At 42.1% G+C, this 27,153-nt stretch overlaps 1 protein-coding gene across 1 annotated transcript; it reads left to right on the forward strand.

Moving 5' to 3' along the window:
- The first annotated feature begins 22,973 nt into the window (after nucleotides 1-22,973).
- On the forward strand, nucleotides 22,974-27,153 carry LOC108882755 (POU domain, class 3, transcription factor 4). Its single transcript, XM_018675427.1, has one exon. It carries the CDS (start codon nucleotides 23,023-23,025, stop codon nucleotides 24,109-24,111), a length of 1,089 nt encoding a protein of 362 aa, XP_018530943.1. The 5' UTR covers nucleotides 22,974-23,022; the 3' UTR covers nucleotides 24,112-27,153.

A 27,153-nucleotide genomic window follows, 5' to 3' on the forward strand; every position in this document is an offset into this window, starting at 1 on the left:
TGCAGTTACTTGTTATTGCAGTAACAAGTAACTGCAATATATTCTGCTCCAGCAACCATTACAAACCACACATGGCAGAGCATGTGACTTGACCACAAATGCACAATTGGGGAAATTTTAAGGTGTTAGTAGTGCCTGCTGTCCATTTGTGTGGACAATGTATAACAACACTATAATTTCAAGGGTGCAGGAAAATAAGACACAGACACATTCAAGCAATAATCTCCACAATATCAACAACTGCACAGGAAATTGTAGCATACAGCCATGGTGGGAAACTTAGTGATCAGCCATGAATGAGTCAGACAAAGAAGGTTTCCTTTGTGGAGGTGAAATGCTTGACATCCATGTTATATAATTTCCCACTGCACCTGCTGTGATAACGATGTTGTGCAACAACATCGCCAACCTACATAACTTTGCATGAAGCTGTCTTGTGTATATTAAGTAATGCTAATGCACTGGCTGCGTCACTCCAGTGTTTTATTGGAATGATGTCGCTGACTTTTTTTAAGGTGTCCAGAGTGTGAAGAGCTTCACTTTATTTTTCCCTGAGCTCTGACCATTCACAGCATGACATGGCTACCATTGACAGACCTGAGATGATTGCTTCTTACTGTAACAGCGCAATATGGTCCACTACAAAAAGTGAGAGCCATTTAACACATGCAGTCCTGAGTAGCACTGTCTCACTAATTTGAAGAAACCTAACTAAAAATGGGGAACAGGTTGCCATGACAACATGATACAAATACAGTAATTGTAAAAAAAAATGGTTAACCTTGTTATTAAAATGGCAATAATGTGTCCTGATGAAATACAAGAGTGTCTTCTAAGTGACTCTGTCCCTTGTTGGACGGACACCAGAACTACTGCTGCTGACTTGTTCCAATCATGAAAAAGCATTTCTTTTTTTTATTGCACCAGTCCGTAATTTTTCAAAAATCTTTTATTGAATCCTATAGTGTGAGTGCGCACACTTTTTAAAAACATATGTTTGTGTGTGTGTTCTTGGACTATTACCTCCAGCTGAACAGAAGTGAAGGTCAGTGTTCTCTGCGAGGGGTTAATACAATCACCATTACTGCTTCCTGCCGCTGTGTCAGGGCAGAGGAGGCAGGGCGTGGAGAAGGAGTGGGGGTAGGGAGGAGGATAAGAGAGGCGGCGAGGGCAGACAGAGAAAGGGGCAACTCTGACATGACAGTGACAAATTGCCTTGTATTTATTCAAATTGTGTAATGTGATCTTTTGGCTGTGTTGTAATGTGTGTTTTCAGAGTGTTTGACCCTGCTGATGAGTTAACACTAACGAGCGTGTAAAGAGGAGAAGGCAAGGTGAGCTGAAGACAGTGAAGTTCATGGATGCTCGACTGACGGGAACAATATTCATATAGACTCACAGATAACCACAGTTCTGAAAAACAGATGTCTATCAAGTCAGTTAATCACATGGTCAGTATCTTGTAATTTTATAGAAGAGAGCTTCATTGGAATGTGAAAACTTACCTTTTACATTAATTAAATAATGCATAACTAACAATAGTTGACACACTATTTGCTCTGGTAGTGGAATGCAGTGCAAGCAGCATTAGTGATGTTCTTTGCAGACGATAGCTTAATCTCTATGGCATCAAAAACGTAAATTAGATGCCACTGTTGGGTATAACTCATTAAGTTGTAATGGTGTCTTTTTCAGTTACAAGTAATGTAAGGGTTCACAGTTGTTGTTGTTGTTTTTTATTTTTTCTTACATTACTTCAAAATTTCAGGGATTTAGCTTCTTTGCTATCTTACCAGGAGTTTGATGAGATGGTGTCCAAGGATGAGAACTGTCTCACATTTAACTTTTTTACCTTTGTTAGTACATCATCTTAGTACATCATAGAGCCCAAACTTGCAGACTTTGACAACTTGTATGACATCCTCGCCACAAGTATTAGAGACATTTGTGGTCACATTTTTAATTTACTTATTTATTACAATTAAATATACCAATAGTTATGAATACAGAAAAGACAGAAAACCTCGGAATTATTTTTCCTCTATAACTGATCGAAAACTATCTCAGCATGATAAGACTGAGAAGACAGACCTCTTTACAAAACTCTGTGACATAACATTAAAACAGACCCAGTCTTGGCAGACAGACGAAACAGCCGATGCTGAAAACAGCGGACGTTGCCTCCGCTGGTTCTCTTCATTCTGCCCCGTGGATTATTGATACAGACACCTGCAGGGATCCGGGAAGTCGACACACACCGATGCACACAGCCAACACATACATACTATACTGACACACCAAGCCAGGACACTGCGGGATGAGTCATGGAGAGCTGAGGTCAGTACAGAGATCTGGAGACATTAGTGAGCAGAGACGGGAAGCACCTGCTCGAATAGGGAAAGACGGACAGATTGAGCAGTGGTGAGGAAGGCAGAGGAGGATGAGTGTGAAGTTAACTTTTCGAGACTGTTATAATTCTGTTAAAACTACAATTGTTCCCAATGTAACATCAAGTAGACTCAGGAATAATTTCTGTTTCCTGTGTGATGCATTTTTGGTGAGTGTTACAACAATGCCAATAAAAACACATTTGGATTTAGCCAACACACCACACAAACAAGGCAGTTTGAGGCCAACTGAGGTCTTCATTCAGGAACTGCTTGTTAGCCTCTTGTTAATTAAGAGTTAGTTCTCTCCAAATTTCCCTGGTAACTACTTGGGAATTTCTGCACCTTATGCAAAGTGTTTTGTCCCTCTCAGTTTAACAAAATGTTTCCTTCCTTTTCCTCAATGTCCTTCTCTTTGCTGTCCTCTCTTTTTCTCTCTCCTCTCTCTTCTTGCTGAAGCCTTATCAGTGCTCCAGGGACTAGCTGACATTCACACAGACGCTAATGACACCACAGGATTCGAGGCGCTTCACTCTCCGCTCTCCCCTCTCGCCTCTCTCTCCCTATCTGTTTCTCCCTTTCTCATTCTTGCTACTTTTTCCTCTTGTTCTCGCTTCCTGGGCAATTAGACAGAGGGAGAAGTCCCAGTTGGCTCGCGGTGGTAATCAAACATCTTTTTCTTGTCCATTTAACACTGGGATTAATTTCCTACAAGGTTAATTAAAGAGGCCCATCAGACAGAACTGATTATTGCAAAGGTTACTGTAGCACTGCTGCTCACTGTTTCCCTGCCTGTGTCTGTACACACACAAGCACATGTGTGCACGCATATCCATGCACTTAAATGTACATACACATGTGCCCTGAGGGCCTAAGTAGAAACAGGATTAGACTGTTGATCATGAGGAATCTTAAGTTCGGAAATTGTCTGACACGGTTTTTGTAAGCAAGGTGATATCTCTGAGACAGACTGATTTATATGTAAAGCATGTTCACTAATCATATTCTAGTGTCCAAAAGGCTGAAACATTGGTATTCTTTTCACACAGCCAAAATACACTGGTCACTTTGGGATGTATTTATTTTGAGCTGATGAAATGTGTGGTTGTTACCTTTTGTATTTTGGATGCAGGACTGTGGCTTTATGGTTTCCGTTCAGCAACACCACCAAAAAGAACAAGGAGGTTTAATCATGGTAGTGATTATTCTACAGAAGTGCTTGTGTTTTCCTAAATATACAGACTGTATTGATTCTAATCCTGCTCTTACTGCCAGTAAAAAAAGGTTTTACATGTCCTGCCTCCCACATCCTGCATTAGTTTCTCCTTTCACTTTTATCTCCTCTTCACCACTTTTTTTCTTTTTTGAAAAACTTTGGTAAAATGAGAGAGAGTCAAGAGGATGCCAGTGTTCTCTGCAAATTTAATTTTATTTTATATTCATTTCATTTTCAAATCTGATGCTAGCAATTAATTAGATTAGCACAAAGACTGGAAACAGCTAGTCTGACTGACAAAAGGTAACAAAAGCCACATACCAGCACCTCTTAAGTACACAAATAAACACTTAATGTCTTGTTTGTTTAATGTGAACTGTGTTTAATATGAATGTGTTGATTTTACACTTTGGTTGTTGGACAGAGCCAAGCTAGCTTTTCCCTCATCTCCAGTCTTTGTGCTAAACTAATCTAGCTACTAAGATGATCTAACTGGCTCTTGGCTCTGACTTTATATTTACCATACAGACATGAGAGAGTATCAATCTTCTGAGCTAATTCTTTGCAAGAAAGTCAATAAACAAATTATGCAAAATGTCAATCTACTCCTTAAAGCCAGTTTAATTGATGTACAGTATCCCAAAATCAGAGAACTTTATAGTTTGGACATAAAAAAGAGAAAAATCTATAATGGAGAAGAGGAGAAGCAAGAGGAAGAGGAGCAGAGAGGGTATCTCTCTTAAAATTGTGGAATGTGATGATTTTTCAACCTTAAGGCTTCTCACAGGGAAATTAAAGATGAAACAATGTGTCAAGATGTAAGAATTTCTAAACGAAGCAAACCATTATTTTTTGAAATGTAAGTTTTTTCTTAACACACATTTTTATGTTCATTTGCATTTGTCTATCTGTATCTGTTTTGCGTATTGTGTGTTTACAGTCTCTGAATATTTGCATATGCCTCCTGTTTCATGGTGGACCTGTAAATCATGTTACCCATGGAGAGCGTCCACCTCTCAGCAATCACTGAGAACAAAGGTCACCATGACAGGTATAACTAGACAGAGAAAACATTCCTATTCCACCGGTTACCATAACAGCGGAGAGTAAGACCAGGGTCACAGTCCATAACACACACACACACACACACACACACACACTCAATTAGCAGAGCAGCAGCCATTCCTCTGAATGCCAGCCTGTTTGTGTTTATGCTACACAGTGAGAAAGAGCCCTCAGGTGACAAACACACACACACACACACACACACACACACATGCACACGGTCACACATGTGCAGGTTCATTAGCATGCTAATTGGAGGTGAGGACAGTGTGGTGTGGAGGTGGTACAGAGCAGCCCAAGTGTATTAATCACAGGCTCAGGGAGACCAGCTGACTCCCCAACCTGGTCCCTCAGCCCCCTCACCCAACTCCCTCCTCCCTCATCCCTGCACCTCCTTCCACCCACTCTGCCCACCTCCTACTCTCCCACTGAAGCCAGCCTCTATGACTCCCTGCCCAGCTGTTAAATGGAGCTCTGATGCACAAGGAATGCTGTGTTCACACAAGTTCATTGAGACTAAACACTGGAGTTCTCTTTTTTAAATCTTTGCTGTGGGTCCAAACACTGTCAGAAACACTCAAACCAGCGCCTTTGACACCAAAAACCATGTCATGGTCAAAGTCACTGAGATCACACGATCTTATGTTTGATATGAACATTAACTGAAGCTCTTGACCTGTATCTGTATGAGTTTATGCATTACATGATTGGCTGACTGGATAATGGCATGAATAAGCAGGTTTACAGGTGTTCCTAACAAAGTGCTCAGTGAGTGTGTTATCAGCCTATGGATTTGTGATCAGAAAAGGGTGAGTCTCTTGGCTTTCAGCAGCAAAGCTGTGGGTCACAATACCAAAACAAGGAGTTGAAAGATGTTAAAACACTCTGTAATCTGAATAAAACTGCAGAGTCAACAAACACCTCTCCCATTACATGTTATTTTCTCTTTTGTTAATATAAAAATGTTGAGTAGTGCAGCTTTAACAACCCTATAATATCTGACTGAATTAATAAACCAAATTTTTACACAAGCACAGGTGCAGATTTAACAGGTATGAGATGCACTATATCTTTGTTTTTCATGACGCTGTAACTGTGCCAGGTATTTAACAGATAAGGAGCCGTTATTTGCTGCAGTGTTATGAGGGAGACAGAGGGAGAAAAAGAGCCAATGAAGCAGCCAAAAGTAACCTGCTGTTACTGTAACAAGGGACCCTGATAACACAGTAATAACAGGCTAATCGTATTTGGGTTCAGAAACCACAACATGCTAATTCAATTAGCTTAATAAGCCCCTGTAGATAAAGGGCTTGTTTCAGCTGTCGTGATTGGCTCAAGGTCCCAAGGAGGTGGTCCTCTGGGGCAGTACGTCTTAGCTTTCACCGCCGCCAGTAGAGGGGGAACTTCCAGTGTGTCAGATTAAAGTCCACTCCACTCTGTGCGTGTGTGTGTGTGTGTGTGTGTGTGTGTGTGTGTGTGTGTGTGTGTGTGTGTGTGTGTGTGTGTTACAATTGTGAGACAGATAACATGTTGCAGGAAATTGTTGTTGTTTTTAAACATATGTGTACCTTAGACAAGCTTTAAATGTTTATGTCAGTATGAAGTATAACTGAGTTGATTGGCAGGTAAACCTTGCAAACACAGAGTGGCACAGGCCTCGCTATCAATAGATCAGACCTGGGTGATATTTCATGCAAAAAGGTGCTGCAAAACAATTCTTTTTCTTTCAAGTCTGACTCCAAGCAGAGTGATACTTGAAAGAAGACTGATACACACGGTGATACACAAAGATTCTCCAAAGAAGCAAATCCCCAGCTCCTACTTCTGTAAACTGTGCATCCTCTTAAAGTTTCAACAGTGAGGAAGAAGTCGCTTGTCCCCTTGCAACTTTCTTTATTGTTTGTCTCCACAAACACACAACACAATGCCAAACAAAACCATTCTCAGTCTATTGTCCTGGTGCTGTGTCTCAGTTCACTCTGAGCGTCTGTCTCAGTGCTGGGCTCTTTGTGTGGAGATGCACAGAAAGGCATGGCAGTATTGTTTCACAGGCTGAGGAGGAGAATGGAACTGTTACAGTGGAGAGAATTGGCAGCTGAGCCCAGCGAGGAGATTCTCCACACAGTATTAGGGAGAGGGATCACGACGCTCCACCGCCGTGCTGGCCCCCACGCTCGCCCCTCGCACATACACAACACACACGCCCCCCGAAACTAGACGCACAGCCCCGGCTCCCTCCCCTTTCCCTGTGAAATCTGCATTCTCTCTTAACCCTTTGTTTTTCAGCAGACGAGCTAATCTGTTTATGGGTGTTTGTGAGGGCGCCTTTGTTTGCGCCACGCACATATGCGTGTGCACACATACACATTAATCTGCAGGCCACGAGCCAGCTGACACCAGCAGAATATAACACCAATCCCCACAGACTCTCTCTTGCACACACACACTCTTTCTTTCTTTCTTTCTTTCTTTCTTTCTTTCTTTCTTTCTTTCTTTCTTTCCTTCTTTCTTTCTCTCTCCTATGTTCCCAGATTTACATGCATGTGTACGTGTCCACGCATGCAACATATTCTTCTACATAGAAAATGGGGGGGATGGTGCATCTGATCAGCACTATGAAAAGCAGATAAGAGAGGAGGCAGTGTCAAATGAACAGAGGCTGTGTAGGCAGCGAGAGGATGGTGTCTGGAGGCAGAGAACTGCTGTAAACAACACAGCTCGTATTTAAAGAAGGATTTGTTCAGAGGCAGAGGGCACAGCTGGATCTGTACTGTACACATCAGCAGAAAAAAAACAAAACAAATAAAAAAGTCACACACACACACTCACACACACATTCCCTCTATGACTGGGCCCGTTTCTCTCCTCACACCAGCTCGATCCCCTTCATCAAACGTCACAGCAATTTGAGAGATTAGACAGCGCGGATTAGACACCACAAGGCTGCCTCTTTTTGAAGCGTCGGATGCCTTTGTGCTCCATTCTTTCCACCTCTTTCATTTCATAAGACGATATTATATCAAGTGGTGGTAAGACTCTGGCATTCACAATAACAGCGTCTCAGTTGATTCACTGACTATAGGATGAGTGAGTAATTATGTAAGAAGTAAACACTTTCTGCTGGCTGCTTATTCCACCTTGCACTGGCATACTTGTTTATTGGTTGGCCTTACTAGATTTCCCTGCCTCTTTTTCTTCACTGATTAATGAGATACACAAACACAAACGCACACACACATACACAAAGGCACGTGCTCTCACCAGCTCCCCTCTCACCAACTTAGCGGTGCTATTAGTAATGATTGAACCCTATCCAGTGGATGTAATATATTAGCAGGGAGATTATTCTGACGTTAAAACATGTTCCCTGTGCTGACAGCATCATCAATCACCCTCACACTGCCTGTAGAAGACTCACACACTGGACATAATTGCTTCAGCATGGGGCTGGGGGAGGGGGAGGGAAGGAGGGGAGGGCGAGGAGAAGGAGAGTGTGTGAGATTTAGTGTGAGTGTTTGTATTTGCATGTTAGCCGTACAGGCAAGTGCCGCACTGAGAATAAAGGAAGCTGCGCTGCCTAAACTGACATTTGATGATACAGATTAGTCAAAAATGAGCTCTAATCTGAGTCATTGCTCATGGAAAATGACTCCAGCAATTATTTCCAATAACTTCAGTTAATGGGGCTCAATGTATCTGATGCTGGCTGCCTCTTGAGGGTGAGTCCTGTGCAGGTGGATAGAGCTTCTTTTCTTTGCTTTTTTATTCCATCTGTTTCCAACAGTGATGGAAAAATATTCACATCATTGCATGGGTAAAAGTAGCAACATCACAGTATAAAAATGATCCATCACAGGTAAACATCCTCCATCTTATGCAATGTTATTTCAGTAAAAGTACATAATTATTATCAGCAACATGTATTTAAAGCAGCATTAATTAGTTTTTGGCCACCTGAATGGTGGTGCAACAAACAACTCTGTTGTGTTAGAGTGTACTGGCACTCACCTACTTACACATTCAGCATGCATGTCACAGAGCAACATTAGCATTTATTTGGAGCTGTGTTTATGTCAACCTAATGAATCTAAGTCCAATATTCACTCTCCTTTTAGCTCCTCTTTGCTCTCCACCAACTCCTGAGGGAAATATCTGGCTCTTTAGCTGCTAAATGCTTCACTGTGTTCACCAGCTTGTCGCTAACTCTATGTGCTACCTGCTTGGATCTGAGCAGGCAACACACAGCTGGAAACAAGATTGATGATGGGGCTGAGACTGAATCAAAACAATAAAGTTGTGGGTTGGAAAACCAAAACAAGGGGCTGAAAGATGCTAAAAAAAACAAAGCTCTGTATGACTGAGAACTATGAACAGAACTATGAACACACAAAGAAAGGTGTTACTTTGTGTGTTCATCACAAAGTAACACCTTTCACATCATGCATAGTCATCTTTCTCATTGTTAGTATGAAAAAATTGATTAGTGCAGCTTTAAGTATTTTACTTTTAATGTCAGCTCATGTCAGTGTTTTATTATTATCTGATACTGGATTACAAATCCTGAACCACTAATGTGTATGCAACACTTTACTCTTGACGCTGATTGTAGTGGAGCAAATGTCTTAACTGTCTTATATACTGTCAGGTATTTTGATTTAATGTGTATGTATGTCTTTTTAAAGTAACCAGTAACTGTGGCCATTAAATAAATACAGTATATTAAGTAAAATAATTGCCTCTAAATGTAATGAACTGTAGGTAGTATAAGATGAAAGCTTTCAAGTACCTCAAAATTTCACTTAAGTATTTAAGTAATTGTGTTTAGGCAATAATTATTTATTTTAACTGCAGATATTGGGATAATTGATTCAATAACAGCTACCTCTTGTGGGCGCTCACAGGTGGACACAACTTCTTTTTCCTCTCTCTGATCTCATCTCTGTTTCCAGCCCTGCTGTTTAGCTTTGCTCTCACCTGCCCGTGACATTACTTTTTCATCACTAACCCACTGTATTTGCATGCTGCTCACAGGAAGGTGCAGATGTAACAAAACACCGTGGCCTGTGAAGCCCACCTTTATATTTCTGTTATCTGATATAATCCATGCTATTCCACACTGGTCTCTCTTTCTCTCCCTCTCTCTCTCTCTCTCCCTGTAATGTGATCCAGTGATTAGTATTCTGCTCAGACGTTAGGATGGAAAAGCAGAGTGGCTGCCGAGAGGTGTCCTGAATCACATCACTCATATTCCACTACGTGTGTGTGTGTTTCAAAGAGTGAGAGAGGGCCGAGAGTGTGTGTGAGAGTGAGTGAACCAAATCAATCTTATATCACCAACCGGCCACTAAGTGCTGCGTGTGTAAGCGTCACTCTGCATTGTTTAAACACACATTTAACATCTAACTGAGCTGCTGCACTGCCATTTGTCAGTTTCCCCCCACATGGTGTGAGTGCATGTGTTGGGTTCGTGTGACTGTGTTCACACACATGCCAAGGTCAACCGCACCTCATCTCTCCTCGCTGGTAAATGCAGACAGTCCTTATATATGCTGAATGTAACACACTTATTCCACAGATGATATCCATCCTTTGTCATCTGTTTTGGCTTAGAAAATACAGAAAGTCATATTTGTGTGATAAAATGCCTTACATATATGTGTATATGAATATATACTAATTGTTCATTTTGACAGGATGAGGTTACTGTACCCATTCATAAATAATTGCATATTTAGAGTTATAGCTTAATAGTGTTGTTTTATCATGAGTGTTAAATATGCTATAAACTATAAAATACAGGAATTAAAAGTAAAATGTTTTATAGCCTGTAAACAACAGTGTGAATTACAAATGGGATGGAGTTGGCAAAGCTCCTGACAGGCGAACAAGGGCATAAATTAAACTCCCAGTTCATCTCCTCTGCCTGTGTATGTAGTTAGTCTTTGAGGGAAAACTCAGCATGGTTGAGAATACACTCCTCTAGGCCACACCACACAAGTATGTCCAAGGACACACCCAGTTGTATGTATGTAATAGACTCATTTCACAGACACACTGAGCAGTGCTGGGAAAACGTAGTCACTACATATTTAAAAAGGAGAAGACCGGGGTCTAACTTTCTGGCATCTATTTTACTTTTGAAAAATTATTATGCCACATAAATGTATAATGTCCCTGAAAGCAGCATGTAACATTTGCAGTAAGTACAGAACTGAGCTATAAACCAAACTATTGTAACTGGTGGTTATCTGTTGACTGTAGAAGCTACTGTCACAGTAACATTAACCACAGACCAAACCACCAGCAAGAGAGTTATGGTAATGCTGTAGTTATGTCACTAGTTAGCTTCAGCAAGAGCTAAAACTAAATGTACTTATTTTTTTCCTACCTGTGGATGAAAAATGTCCATTTTGATAAAACAATAACATCGTTTCGGTTTGTTTTTTCACATGGTTTAGTTAAAGTACCTGTAAAGGAGTCATTCCTATGTTCCCACGATATATATATGGCACATCATGGGAACATGATGTTCCCCAGCTTTGTGGCATAATGGGAACTTGAGAAAGATGTTTCCCAGCTCTGTATTTGCTTAATATGACATGGACTATTGTGGGAACTCATCAAAGGAGTTTTCTGTTCCCCAGCACTGTCGTATGGCTCTCAATATAATAGGCCTACACTTAAGGGAACTTGTCAGATGGGTTTGGATTGTGGTGTTGATATAGCTGTTTTGAAGCCTTGTTCCAAAAAAAAAAAAAAAAAGAAAAAAAAAGGGATATTTTTGAAATATTTTAACTTAATGTTAATATTGAACTGGGGAACATGGATATGCTCCCTGTGTAAATCACATGTTTAACTCGGTCAAATTGTGAATGTATTCATTTTATTGATGTCAATGTTATCATCAATAGACAGACAGGCCTCACAAAACAGAGCTGTATTTAATTCCTATGGTGTGTAATAAAGCAAAGTTTAATTTCTTAAATCAACAAGAGCACATATTGTCTGTAGATGCATGTTTGTCTTGCTTTCTCTTAATATTCTCCAGAGGCTGAGTGCAGTGTTTGGATTTTTAGGTATCATGTAGGTGCTGCAGCATAATGAGTCATACAATTAAGTTCAAATTCGAAACCCTTCTATTTGTCATGCAGTTAAACTTTAAACCCTTTATTCTCAAAATCACTGCCTCTACTCCAGAGTTACTGTTCTCTGCCTTTGCTCGACTTAATGTTACATTCAAACATAATTAACCACAAAACTCGTTAGCCAGAAGAAAGAAATTTCAGTTCATTTTATTGGATTATTTTACCCCCAAAATCCATTCCACAGTTGCGAAATGTACTCCAACTCTCAGACTACAATATGAATTAACTATCATCTCCAACCATTATGACCCAGTGGAAAAATTAGTCTGCATTATTAATGCTTTGTTTTAGTATCACAACATGTCTTCTCCCTATTTTTTGTATCGCAAATGTCTGTTATCTGATTATGTTTTCTTACAGTAAATGGACTGTAACAGATTTTGGTTAACGTTTCCTGACAGCCTCCAGCATAATGACTCTGTGCTGCCAAACTCTGCCTTGTGCGAACAAAAGGAGAAATTTCATTACAGTATATGTTTCCAAAAATGCCACCACACTGTGAAGATATTACCATAACAAATAGCACAAATGGTAACTTGCGTACAAGGCATGTCTCACTAAAAGGTAAAGACTAGAGAGATGCTGTGCACAGGTACACAGAGGGATAAAAGAGAAAGTGTGTGTCAATGTCGGGGTTGTGTGACTGGGGCTGAGAGAGGAAGACGGAGTGTGTGTGCATGCATTAATATAGGGGATTTTCTTGTCAGAGTAGCAGGGTTGGGGATTAGTTTAGGATCTGACTGAGACAGAGGAGAGGAGGGCTGATGACTTTAGCCACATAAAGAGATGACTGGGCAAATATGGGCACATACATCAATATCAACGCCGAGCGCATTATAGCAACGCCCAGCAGGGCGAAACACATACAGCAGACAGCCGTGGAGATTTTCTTTGTTTATGCATGACTGGAGAGAAGGAAATTAATATCAGTGAATTGAATCCGCTCCTATGGAAGATCTTTATGCTTCCCCAAACCTCAGACTTGCACGTCAAAATAGATGCAACACATACACACAAATGCACACACACCCTGCTGAAAGACAGGCACTAAAATAACCTCTGTTCCAGCTGGTGGACTGCTGAGGCTCCTGCTGGGCTGTTTTAATGGGGAAAATTAGCCAAGCAGAAAGGTGGATCCTGTTTGTTATGCTCCACTGTCCCCCTTCCACACAGTCGGCCAAGGAGGCATCCTCTCTTGTCCTCTCTCTCTCTCTGTCTCTCTGAGCTCTCCTGACACTGTGTATCTCCACCAGCTGCTACTGCTTCATACATCCTTCTCTTCCTGCCTCTATACTCTGCCATGCTCAGATACATACAGGATGCATATCATATCACATACACATATACACATACACACACACACACAGACAGCAGCAGCAGCGTCATCTCCAGTGTGCTGTGTCTAAGTCCAAATCACGAAACCTGCACACAGATTAATTTTTTAATATTCCAGCAGTGTTTTAGCATCCTTTCATCTAATCTCATTTACTTCAACCTGCTCCCTGCGAGTGTGCTCACCAGCAACTATACATATCCCAGCCACATGAGAATGCCGCAGCAAGAATGAGATGAGGAAAAGAAGGGAATAAAAGGCGCAAACAAACGAGAGGTCTGCAAGATACGGGACTCAGAATGAACAGAGAGGGACTGAGAGAAACAAGAGTGAGAGGTGAGAGAGTGGAGGATGAGAGGAGGATATGCAGAGGGGTGAAAAGCTTCTTTGTTCTGGATGCCCTTGAGACAGCTGACATCGCCACAATAAGACCTTCTTTCAGAGGGAGAAGGAGGGAGTTGGAGCAAGAGAGAAAGAGAGTGGGATTTAGTACTTCTGGCATACTGAACTGGTAGTAGTAGAGATAGTAGTAGTAGAGGTAGTGTCACTTCTATGTGTTAGTGTGTGTGTGGATTTTTGTACAGGAAGCCCTGGTTTCATGTCATTTCTTTCATTAATATTGAAAACATTGCACTGTACAAGTTAGCATGTATAATCAGTGGCCTGTTTTTAAAGGATATATAACAATTTTAACAATTTTAATCATTTCTATCACTTATGATAAGACTGTACTCACCAGGTCTAAGATCTCAACACAATGATATCACTACAAAGAAGTCTGACAGGGCAAGAAACACAAGCAGTGGCGACTTTGAACAAACCTCCAGAGGGAGCTATGGTTGTGGTGAGAACACGTTAACTCTCTAACACGTTTATTAATTTTCACGTCATTTCTCACCATGTCATTTCTGTACTAACACCTAAACCTAACTAAAATGGCATTACATGACACACAAAAAGCTTAAAATGCATAGATATGACACACAAAATGTTTTTGAAGATTCGCTGTACATGTGGCAGATTCATAAAGCAATATGGAGGAGCAAATGGTGCCAATGAACCAGCTCCTCTTACCAACATGGAATATGTAATATTGTGGACTATCTCTGTCTAAGTCATTTGGACAGAGGTGTCTATTACGTGAATGTTTGTTATGACTTCATTCAGGTGTAACACACCTGCATGTGCAATGCATTGGTGAGTGCAACAAAACATCATCTCTCACAGTGAATCCACTAAAAATGTAATTTATCAGCATATAGCAAATTCTTCTGCTTGTTATTTAAAGTTGTACTTTGTCTTCAGCCACAACATAAGGATGTGTGATTGCATACTGTCAGTGGGATGAGTGACGCAAATTCTCCTAAGGCAGCACAAATTAACACAAAGATGAAAGTTTGTCAACTTCAGCAAAAAACTGGTGCATATCCTTGGACTTTATGAATCTATCTCTTGTAAGAACAGAAAGAAGTGGAACTCTATCTAGCTATCTAGCTAAGGTTAGCCAAACTTAGCTAACGGTATCAAAACTGTCAAAAAACAGGTTAGAGACCGATTTCCTGATAGAACTTTGACCTATCGTACTTAGTCGTGTGCACACACTGTTTTCTTTTGTAACAAGGGCTTATTACTGCCATTAGGATGCACTCACTCAAAACAGTAGTTTAGATAATTCGGCTAAACTGTTAATTGATCATCTCACTGCTTGTGTGTTGTAGTCATGTTTCTGAATTCTCAGATCTCAAACCAGAATTTTCCTTACAACTCTAGTTGCACAAATACTTCTGAGTTTTGAGTATTTTCTCTACACTTAACCCCACTGTCGGAAACACAAAGGAAGGTTGGGAAGATTAAATTTATATTTTCTTTCCTACAGAAAAAACCTTCCTCTATGAGAAGCACCACCATAACTGAGATGCTTCTAGTTTTTGTTGCAATTCAGTCCAACTCCTTCCTTGACTCTTAGCTTTTGTCACATCCTGTATCACACACACACACACACACACACACACACAGGCTCGCACACAAATACACTTTAGAAATCTGAGAGTGTGTTAGACCTCTCTTCCTCCTCACCCGGAGTTCCTGGCCCCAGGGGGTGGAGGGTCTCTTCACCCGTCTCACACGTCCAACCCAAACACACAGCAACCCACACACACACACGCACACATGCACACACACTGGCAGCAGACCACAACAGAGGGGGTCCATTCCTCCTCAAGTCCACAGGTCTCTAGATAAACATATTATTCTGGATTAAATGTTTCCCATATTTGTTATTCTTCCCTTCGAGACTCCAGGTGGAATTGGTATGAAACCAAAAATCATATGTACATTCCTTTGAATAAAAGAGCGGGCCGAGGGGAATGCTCCGAAAGGGGAACGAGAATTCCCTTTCGGAGCGAGAACTTGTAACAACATTTGTGCAGATTCTTCGATCGCCCCAGATTCTTCGTTACACATCTAACAAAGGCTGCGCTGTGTTGTCGAGAAGTGGTCTTTCCCCTGTGCAAATCGCACCGCCCCGCTAACCCAGCGTTCTCTACGAAAACCAGGAAGTGTGTGTGTGTGTGTGCTCTGTGATGGAGGTCCACCACTGGCTCTGAATCAGATCCAATTGGTTCAAGAGGCACTGATCCTTGCAGGGATGCTGCACTATGTGTGTGTGCGTGTGTGTGTGTTTTAGTCTCATGCGGTTTGAATAGAGATAGAAGGTGACAGCTGAGCAGCAGCTTCAGCCACCGTGAGGCCTAAATCGAAGACTTCAGAGGCAGAAGGCGATGATGATGGAGTCCTGCTCAATTATGCAATTATGTCCTAATCACTGCCAGAGCTTCTTGCCCTATCATAGCTCAGCTTATAGCCCTGAGCGAGCCAATCGCTGAGGTGCTGATGTGTGGTGAGAGATCACAGACTGCCCACCTATAGCCCCAGTGGCCATGGTAATATTATCTGAGCCATGATGGTGGATGGATGGATGGACAGATGGATGGATGGATAAATGGATGGAGCCACATGTAGCAGGAGAACAGATAATAAACTCTTCTATCAACCATCAGTTAAAAAATATAAAACTTCCTGCATTTTCATGGAGCAAGGCGAGACCTCTCATTTCAGATGTTACATTCTACATTCAGATATTTGCAGTCAACACATCATCCTGTCACAAACACGTCAGAAAATCATGCACGATCTGATGCTCTTGAGTGATCTCTGCATCAAACGCTAGCTCCCTGCATACTAATGCAACCGTGGGGCAACGGCAGAGACACACAATAGGCGGAAACCCGCAGCAGCACGTTCATTTCTTCCTATCGTGTTTATTTTTGTAAACTGCGCAGCCCCAACTTTGCGCAGTGGTGGGACGTGTGTTGTGGACAGAGTGTTCTCTCTGCAGTATGTTTGATGTCTCTCTCTCTCTCTCTCTCTCTCTCTCTCTCTCTTTGGACCCCGGAGACATTCCTCATGCATAATCGCTGTGTGTCTTTCTGATCTGCCTCTATCTACTGCTGGTGGAGGTTAATGCACAGAGCTGCACACACACACACACAGGAACATGCACATAAATTAGAGGCAAGCAAAACACAACTTATCTCCCACAAATAGCAAAGAATAAAGCAAACAAAAGCAGAGAGGAGTTTTGTAATGTTTATTGATGTGATATAAGAAGCAGTACAGCTCTTCAGGCTTCTCACATATGTCATTTGGCACTCTGCTGTGCTAAACAACTCAATTGAATATAGTATTTTAAACACAGTTACACTGTGCTTGGCTTATTAAAACCATCTACTCCGGTAATTCATCATCCTTTAACGTACATTAAGCCGGGAAATCAGGGGAAGAGATGTGATTGGAGGCAGGAAAGCTTCTGTACAGCTCAGTATTCTGGTGAGGACTCTCTAACTGTAGAGCAGAGGGGGCAAAGGGGTCACGAGGTGTGTGCGTCTATGTGTGTGTGTGTGTGTGTGTGTGTGTGTGTATGATGGCAGCATCACCAGTCCTCCAGGGCTCAGCAGGCTAATTAATAATGAATCCCAGAGAGTCTGTGTTTGAAATGCAGATGTGCAACTGCCGGCTCCGCCTGCTCCTTCAGAGGGACCTGTATGTGTGCGCGTACATGACTGTGTGTGTGTGTGTGTGGGGGGGGGGGGGGGTCTGTGGGCCACAGAGGATAGTATGTTGGTTAGCTGTTTAGCTGTGGCAGAGAACTTGCTGATTTTCTACGTGAAATTCACCCGGGTTGCTCATCAAACATCGACTACGTTTGATTTTTTGATTTTTTTTTTTAGCTAGAATTGAAGAAGAGAGAGGAAAGTGAGAGATTTTCAGACAGCCCTGTCCTCTTTCCGCTCCTGAGTCCTTTCTCTTCCTCGTTGGTGCCAGGAGAGGCCTCAACCCCAAGCTCTTCTCTGCTCTCAGGCACAGAAGAGGAGAAGTAGGAGGAGGATGTGGAATAGGAGCTGGAGAGGGGCTGAAGAGCATACATTACATTTCTATAGACACTCTACTCTTCTTCACTAGCTCTCTCTGTGTAGGATACTCTCTCTCTTCCTGTGTGTGTGTGTGTGTGTGTTGTGACTGTGTGTGTGTTGTGATTGTGTGTGCATGTGTTGTGATTGTGTGATTGAGCAGTTTGAAGTTTAACAGATGGTAATGTTATGTAGATTTTTACCAACCGTGGCTCCTTCACTGACCCAGGGACAATATACGAGCCTCTTCCGCAAACAGCACCTGTAACACACACAACTCTCTCTCTCACACACACACACACACACACACACACACACAGGGGAACAGTGAATAATCTCTCTGACAAACATTCCGTTTGTTTAAAGGAAGGCAACAGGGACAAACAGTTTCAATTTTGTTCAGGTGTTTCAAATCCTTGCAGATAATAAAAAAAAATTATATTGCAACAATTGCTTTTGCAGAGTGTTTGTTCTGTGAGTGCAAAGGGGGGGAGACATATTCAGGAGCTGAAAGACTCTCTGACCTCAGGCCTCTGTGTTGTTTTGACTGAATTCATTTTCTAATTAACTCGAAACCAAAAATAATTTTACGCTGAACATTTGCATCATAGTTGGAATATTAATAACCAGACCTGAGACATTTTATTCAAGCCCCCAATTGCACTTTGTGTCTGTCAGTCGTTTCAGGAAATTAAATTACTTAGATTTTGAAGGGACTTCGGAATTCAAAACAACTTTGTCAGATAAAAGAAAATCCAGAGTGTTTAAAGTTTATCTTTACTGTCAGAAAATTGTCGTGGTGGTCGATAAAATGGCAACACGTCTCATTAATAAAACCATATATTTATATGGACTTCCCCCCGATCTCTGATATCTGTTTATACAGATCTACTGTGCAAACATGAAGCTTTACAGACTTATCGCTGTTTACCTTTTTTCTTTTCTTTCTTTTTCCCCTCTTACACTAATATGATCAGTTCAAGTGCTTAAAGCGCCATAAAGTGTGAAATCAGGCCTGTATGATCATATTTTCGATGTGTTATTAATTCAAAGTAAAACCTCTAAGTTAAGGTGTATTTTCCTCATTTTTAAATCCTAAAATAAAATATTATACCTACTGGATAAGCTTTGGTAATCTGTTTTCTCGTGTTAATTGTTCTCTTCCGCGCTGGTATAAAAATCTACCATAAGAATAAGATAATATCAAGTGAAAAATAGAAATATAAAACAAAAATACAGTTAAATTGCATTAAAGTCTCCTGGTTCAATCTCACGTTTTATATTCTGTAACGATCCATACACTGAATGTAAATTTCCACGTCATAAACGTCATGAATGAACTTTTTCTCCCTAAATTTCCTGGAAATTTCCACTAAAACCCGTACTCCAGAACGAGGCTCTCGAGGGAAAAACACCCGAGCTGGACACTTTGAGAGGAAAACACTCAGATATATTCATTTTAAATCAGAGGAGTTCACTCAAAACTTGTTGAAAAGTAAAAACCTTCCACTTGCGATGCGCAGATCTTGATGAAATCACTTTTACATAATATAAAACCACACACACACATATATATAAACGCAGACACACACACACACACACACACATAGTAACCCCTTGAACCAGGGTCTGAGCAGAGCAGACCAAACAAACGCACCGGGCCTCATGCATTATGAATGTACATTTACACTCGTGAGCTCTCGTGGGATGAGCTTTAGCTTCACATACATTCACTGACTGGTGTGTCCAATGTGTTCCTCCTCCTAACCCCTGCTGGACACACACACACACACACACACACACACAGAGAGAGAGAGAGAGAGAGAGAGGTGACAGCAGGACATGTAGGACATCCCGCGTTTCTATCAGAAACAGAAACAGGCATTTTTTGTTTCAAGTTGATCGTGAAAACAAGCGGCCTGTCACCAAAATGATGTGAGATCAGTGTCGGGTTTGTTGTTGAAGGAGCCGTCTTGTTTAAACACGGTGTCATTGTCCTTTATTAGCGACGTCACGGGTTAATGGGAATATCGATTTTACTGTCTGGGAGCGTGTGAAGTGTGTGTCGCGGGTGTCAGGGATAAGAGAACATCTAAGTTGAAACTGAGAGGTGACATGAAGGCGCTGGCTTTCTGTAAAACAAAACATTCGTATAATAATTCAAATATTATTCCCGTTTATTTATTTTCTTTTTGACCTGGTCTTCTTCTTTGCATCGAGTTTAAAACAGGGATGAAATAAGTACATTTCCCACATAAATAAGTAAATAAATAAATAACTGACCAAAGACAGATTAATGTGATTTAAATCGTGTCGTTTGTAAAAAACTTAAACTTGAGGTCATGTCTGGCAGAGCAGCAGCAGCAGAGATTTTGGGGCTTCATGGGGAAAGTTTTCAAAGGTCATGACACTAAGTGACAGGTCCCGCCCTGAGGCCCAAGGCTGTCTCAACAGCAGACTGAAGCTGATTTATCTGCAGACTGCAGACTGATGCACTGAACTGCTGGACAGAGCATTTAAAACAAAGTCTAATGAAGCTGGAAAAATAAACATATTTTTTAATGTAAAAACATTCTGCCATTACTTTGAGTTGCCCATGCAGACTCTCACAGTAAAACGAACTTCATTAACATTTTTATCATTTCTATGTAGAAATAACACAGGCCTGTAAACACAACAGCAAAACTGAATTATTACACTGAGCTAGAAATATTATAAAATCCTATTAAAAATAACAAACACTGAGGAGGACAAACAAACCAAACCTCCATAGAAAAATGATCATTTTGGCCCTTACTCTATTTTTCAAACAACAGAAACAGTTGAGAGTATTTCTAAATTCACTACTCTCCAAATGTGATGAGCATTATATTTCTGTTTTGTAAATGTCCATGCAGACAGAAAGTGATGCTGAAACTGAAAACAGCTTTTAATTTTATTATTTATTTATTTTTTTTTAATTTGGATCCTAACCACTGTGTTTGAATAAATCTTTGTAAAGTAAATTCATCACAGTAAATACAGGCGTTAAGTTACAGGCCTATAGACAGATATGTTGCTTATAGAAGCAAAATACGTGAATGGTTTGTCACAAAACGTAAGTGATGTTAGTGTATTTAAAGAAAATCACCTCAATGAGGTCAGAGTTTGCCCATATTTTTATTTACTCCGCTGCCTACAGTTAATAATCTGTCAGAAGATAATCACCATAAGATTCACTCAGAGCCGCTGAATAAACACAAACAAGCTGCTAAACAAACGTGATAAACAACCGTAAAGCAGCATTTCATAAAGACAAGATTCAAGAAATTATGACTCATTAGTTGGTGTTATTTAGCAGTAATGTGCACCTTGGTGGAGAGAGGCTGCAGTGCTGCATGGTGTAAGTGTAGCAGGGCTGGCTCGGGTTATCTGTGAATGGGCTCTTTATTGGAGGCGCGGAGCGGGGATTTGCCTTTTATTCGCCTCGCTATGGAAACGCGCTCGACGGCAGAAAAATGTTGATGTGAATAAAAGGAATCAGCACAAGGAGCGTTTCTAGAGAAGCATCTGTTACACTTAGAAACTTAGACTATCGAGAGCAATACAACCCCCCTCTCCAAGTCGCTCTCCTGTCTGCTTTATGCTCCACAAAAATGCAGACTTTATTTTTGTAACGAGACAAAAAAATATTTCTGCTGTTTTCTTTTTTCCTTTTGAGCGATTCTGAGCGTGAAATCAGTTAAAGAAATTCTTAAACCTAAAATAGTGTTTACAGGCTCAGATGCAATTAATTCAGTTTGTAGGATACATTTTTTCATTAAATGGGGAAAGTCATTTCGCTCTGGTGTGTCATTTAATATGACACGTATTTAAATGCAGGGATTGTATTGAAAAGCCACTGCTGCCACTGAGCTATAAATTCTGTCTTTTTTTTTTTTTTTTTTTTTTTTAACTTGTTATTCTGTGTATTTTCATCCCAATCGAAACAATCCAGTTCAGCAAACTGGGGCACTAGAATGACGCTGTCGTTCACATCAAATATTCAACCACTTTCACTGAAGTTTCTGAGAGTAAACTACATGAAGAATTCACACACAGCGCCACACTGGAGTTCGAATAAGAGCAAAACAACAAACATATAAATATGATGAATAATGTCTCCTCCATCTACAGGCCTACAGGCTACCGTACATGAGGCTTCAGACTGTCCTGTAATCACCCCTTCCCTCACTCATCGTCATTCCTCCGGTTACCGAGGCCCCTCTCTGTCCTCCCTCCGGCGGCCCTGTCCACACACCCAGCCCCGCGGTCAAGCTCACCTGCTCCGGCCTCCTCTCCTCTCCTCTCCTCGCCCCCTCTGCCTCCATAACATCAGCCTAGCTCTTCGGCTCAGCGCTCTTTAATGACTTTCTGGTGGCTGCAGCCTTCTTTTATTTCTCCTAAATGTATGAAAATGTATGCAAATTTAAATCAAGCTTAACCTGGGAGCTCGAGCAATATATTTAATGGAATTTCAAACCAATAAGGAGACTGGGACGCAGTCTTCTAATGGCAAATATAATTACGCGGCTAAGTTTGCTCTCAGATATGTAGATAGATCTTTTTTCAACTCTGAGAGGGACCTGACGAGATTCTTAAAAGACTGGGAGTGTGAATGTGTAGTCAGTGTGAGAGGATGCATTTATTGCTTTAAGAAAATGTCAAAAAAAAATGATGAGGTTTGAGGTTGTAAACATGAGTGCACGTGTCTCTGTGTGGCATGAAAAAGTCTGAGCTTGGCCAAAATCTTATTTATAAGATTAAACAGGAATGAATGCGCCCCTGACATGCTTTATTTTTGTCTGACCAACATGGATGTGGATAATAGCTCGTGCGTAAAACACCTCTGCGTAAACACTATCTTGAGACGTGTCATTCTATGAACACCTGAGGAAGTATTCTCTAAAAGTTAATCATTAGCAGTGAGAACTGCTCTTGGTTTGATTGTATCCTTCTAAATTAAGTGCTGGCACGTCTAACAAATGCCATTGCGCTTTAATCTCCTCCTTCGCGAGCGCTCAAGGGTGACAGGAGCAGCAATAAACTCGTGCGTAAATCAGTTGGAAACTTTAATTAATAAACAGGAACTGCGCTCCACGCGCACATCGTTCCACAGCCAGACCCACTGGACCAGCACTCCGACTCACTTCCGGTTCGACTGCCTGTAACCCCTTCCTACCCGCGGCTCTGCCTCCAGAGGCGGCGGTTCGCGAATCTGCGCCGTCATTGGTGGAAACGCGTCGTCACCGCGTCTCCGTCGGTCTGTGAGTGGTGGTAGAGGCTGTCAGTCAGCGCCGGGCTGCTGCCGAGACTCCAGAGAGAGGGAGATGTCAGAGGCTGAGCTGCTCCCTCCCTTCAGTAGCACTAGTGGGGTTCAGCAGCCAGCATGGCCACAGCTGCCTCCAGCCCCTACACCCTGCTCAGTTCCAGTCCCATGATCCACCCGGACAGCCAGGCCATGCAGCCTGCTAGCCCCTACAGAGGACACCAGAAACTCCTCCAGAGTGACTACCTGCAGAGCGTCCAGAGCAACGGACACCCCCTCGGGCACCAGTGGGCGAGCAGCCTGTCGGAGGGCAGCCCCTGGTCGGCCTCCATGGAGCAGCAGGACGTCAAACCAGGCCGAGAGGACCTGCAGCTCGGCATCATCCATCACCGCTCCACGCACGTAGCGCATCACTCCCCTCATCACAACAACCATGGCAACCACCCGGGAGCTTGGGGAACTCCGGTGTCCCACAACTCCTCCATCACCAGCGGGCAGCAGATCAACATCTACTCCCAGACGGGCTTCACTGTCAACGGCATGCTGGACCACGGTGGGCTCACACCTCCACCCAACCCGCAGGGCCAAGGCATGCACCCGGGCCTCAGGGACACACTTAGCCCCGAGCACAGCGACCTCGGCGGGCACCACTGCCACGACCACTCCGACGAGGAGACGCCGACTTCGGACGAGCTGGAGCACTTTGCCAAGCAGTTCAAACAGCGGAGGATCAAGCTGGGCTTTACGCAGGCGGACGTGGGTTTGGCTCTGGGCACGCTGTACGGTAACGTCTTTTCCCAAACCACCATCTGCAGGTTCGAGGCTCTGCAGCTGAGCTTTAAAAACATGTGTAAACTAAAGCCGCTGCTGAACAAGTGGCTGGAGGAGGCAGACTCGTCCACAGGCAGCTCTAGCAGTATAGACAAGATAGCAGCTCAGGGGAGGAAGAGGAAGAAGAGGACGTCCATCGAGGTCAGCGTGAAGGGGGTCCTGGAGACGCACTTTCTCAAGTGTCCCAAACCCTCGGCGCAGGAGATCTCCTCGCTGGCGGACACGCTGCAGCTGGAGAAGGAGGTGGTGCGCGTGTGGTTCTGCAACCGGAGGCAGAAGGAGAAGCGCATGACGCCGCCGGGAGAGCCGCCGCCGCACGAGGGACCCTATTCTCACAGCGGGAGCGCGGGAGACGCCTCCTCGTGTCACGATCTCTGACCGAAGCACCGGGAGGAATCCCCCCCCACCCCCCCCCTCCACCTACCCCACCCCCTCACGCCTCCCCCCACCCCCCACCCCTGGCACAGACTCTCTCTCGAGCGCGTACGGGACGCGCGGTGTGGCACCTTCCAGCCGGCCGTGGCCGTCCCGGTACAGACTCTTCCAGATGCCTCCAGCACTGAAAACACGACAATAACAATAACAGAGATACCTGCTCAGCCTTCGTCATTTTCTAACTGTCATGAGGGCATTATTCTATAGCGGCATATCAAACGTCACATTTTCAGATCACTTTTGGAGCCCGCCAAATTATTTTCTACATCACGGATATAAATACAAAAATGTGCCTAATAACCTGCCAGCGCCTTTGGTTTGTGTCACCATTTCTCATCAGCTCGATAATAATGATAGGATGGGACTGATGTGTTGTTTTGATTTGTTTGGGCTTTTCTCTCACACACACTTTGCCTGTGTTGTTGATCAGTGGAGTCAAACTGATAATAATATCACTTAATTGATTTGTTGCAGCACCAGAGGCCATTTTACAGTCCACCTCACGCTTACCCTCGGGCTTATACACTGCTTTAGTTCTCAACATATTTACACTCATTATTTTGTAACATACTCGTAGCAGATCTGTAATTATTTTTTGCATATGCAAATATAGGCCCTCATCCCAGTTGTAGAGGTATTGCTACCAACATAATAGCACTTGGAGGGTTTCTTTTTTAATTCAATTCCTCCCCTATGGCCTGTAGCTTCTGAAGCCACACACGCGCGCGCACACACACACACACACACACACACACACACACACACACACACAGCTAGAGCTATTTATAAATCCATTTATTTGATTTCAATCATCTTCGACCATATAAACTGTGTGGACTCTGAAACAGAGCCGTGAATAGAAAGAAGGGGGTTGACTGACGCTATACACCTGCCTATAATTTTATTGTACGTTCAGTATCAAAAATTTTATAATCTTAAATACTCCTGTTATTTGGTTTATTTCTTAAGTATTTTTTCGAATATTGTACAGTTTTATATATTACCCTTTTGAAGTCATTAATTTAAACAAATGCTCTTAGTTATTCATGCACTTAATTAGCAATGTACAAAAAAGAAGAAAAAACACAAAACAATATTTTCAGTAAGATTGAACTGTTTCGGCGGTTTTATTCCAAATTTCGATGACAGCTCAAGTAATTATTTATTTTCAGTATAAAGCTTGTATTATGTTTTGAAATAAACTATGTATGTTGTAATAAACAATTCCTTGCTACAACTGTTTTCTGTCCAAAAACAGAATTCAACTTCTGATGAATAAATACTGAAGATTTATCATTTAGAAATAGACTTAAAATCATGCTTATTATTATTATTATTATTATTATTGTGAAAGCAATAATGTAAAATGTAGAATTAATTTTCTTCATTCAAAAGTCCATTGAATTTTTGCATAATTTTAAGATTCTGTACTGAATAATGGTTCAATCAAAATTTATGACTAATAATAATTATATTCAATAGAAATATGGTACATTTACATATGTATACACACAAGTATAACTGTGCTTATGCGGCATAACCTTCACTCAGTTTCAATGTCATGTCAAGAGGCAACTTTTCCAAGTTTTTCCATGGCACTAACAGCTGTAAAATATCCAGTGGTTCAACAGGACCTTGGCTGCAGGTCTGCAGGCTCCACGGATCACAGCAAACTGAGACGCTTTCTCCGGCAGTTCCACTAAAATGTTATTGTCCGGGCCCTCTGCCCTCCTCAATCAGACATGCGTGATTTATCGCCTGGGCTGCTGGGCCTGACAGCAAAACACAATGACACATACACACACACACACACACACACACACGCACACAATCAGAAGCAGATGAATCTCATTTCAAAGACTACAGCTGCGTATAATTGGCCATGCAAGGGCAAAATAGAGCTATATTCCTACAAAAAAATCATAATGCCTAAAAATAATTTAGGGATGGTTTTGGAAATAAGTAGGCCTATAGATGCAGTGCTGCTTAAATGATTCAAAAATAGAGCTGGAGAGGGAGAGCGAAGGAGGGAGAGGAGAGGAGAAGAGGAGAGGCGGAAGGGTGCTAGGCCTTGCCTTGAAATGGAGAGCCATGACTGGAATACTAATGCGTCTGAATTTATGCATCTCCTCAGTCTGCAGCCCTGAGAGGGGGTGGGGGAGACACAGAGAGAGAGAGAGAGAGGGAGAGGGAGAGAGAAAAGGGTGTGAGGGTGGAGGTGAAAGGGGGCGGTTATGTAGAAGAAGAGAAAAGTAAAACCATGGCTGATTGATTCCATCCATCTATTTTAGTTTGAAATAATCCCTGATTTCTGGGAGGAGGTGGGGGGTGGAAGGAGAAGAAAAAATGACCCAGGATGGAAGAAGAGCAGCCAGCAGCCGAGCAAACAAGCAGAGCGAGCCAAGCGCTGCAGTATCCTCCACCTCATACTGTGGAGCTCCAGCACAAAAACCTCCAGTAGCACCATCCAAATATGTCTTTAAAGAGTAACTGATACCTCCAACATGCATAAGTTAGCAGTGGTAAAAATGATTGACTTGGGGAAAATGTGAGAGAATCATAACAGGTGCGAGATGAAAGCATATTCCAGATGTATTAAATGATGAACTTCAGGTAATTATTTTTCCAAAATGCTTGAGGTTGGGTGACTCGGCTTTGCACTTCAGCGGATAATTGAGCCTGTGAATCAGATCTTGAGTAAGCGCGGACTGATCATCATCAGACAGGACAGCGACAATAGAAGAGCACAAGTATAGTGACTTGTGTAGTAGCAGTTTGGAGGATGAGCAGGAGTTGTTTACTGGCAGGGGATAATGGGACCGGCTGACTCACACACCTTCTTTTCATAATTGCATCTCATCTCAAACCTTGTGTTCTCTTTTAATCTATTCTGTATCCTGTTTCAAAGACTTTGGTTGAAAGTTAAAAAGTCAAAAGTGTAAAGGAAAAAAAAAAACATGGTTAAAATTCCTCTAAATAAATTGT

Source organism: Lates calcarifer, linkage group LG8 (assembly GCF_001640805.2).
Source record: "Lates calcarifer isolate ASB-BC8 linkage group LG8, TLL_Latcal_v3, whole genome shotgun sequence".
Taxonomy (NCBI): Eukaryota; Metazoa; Chordata; class Actinopteri; family Centropomidae; genus Lates; species Lates calcarifer.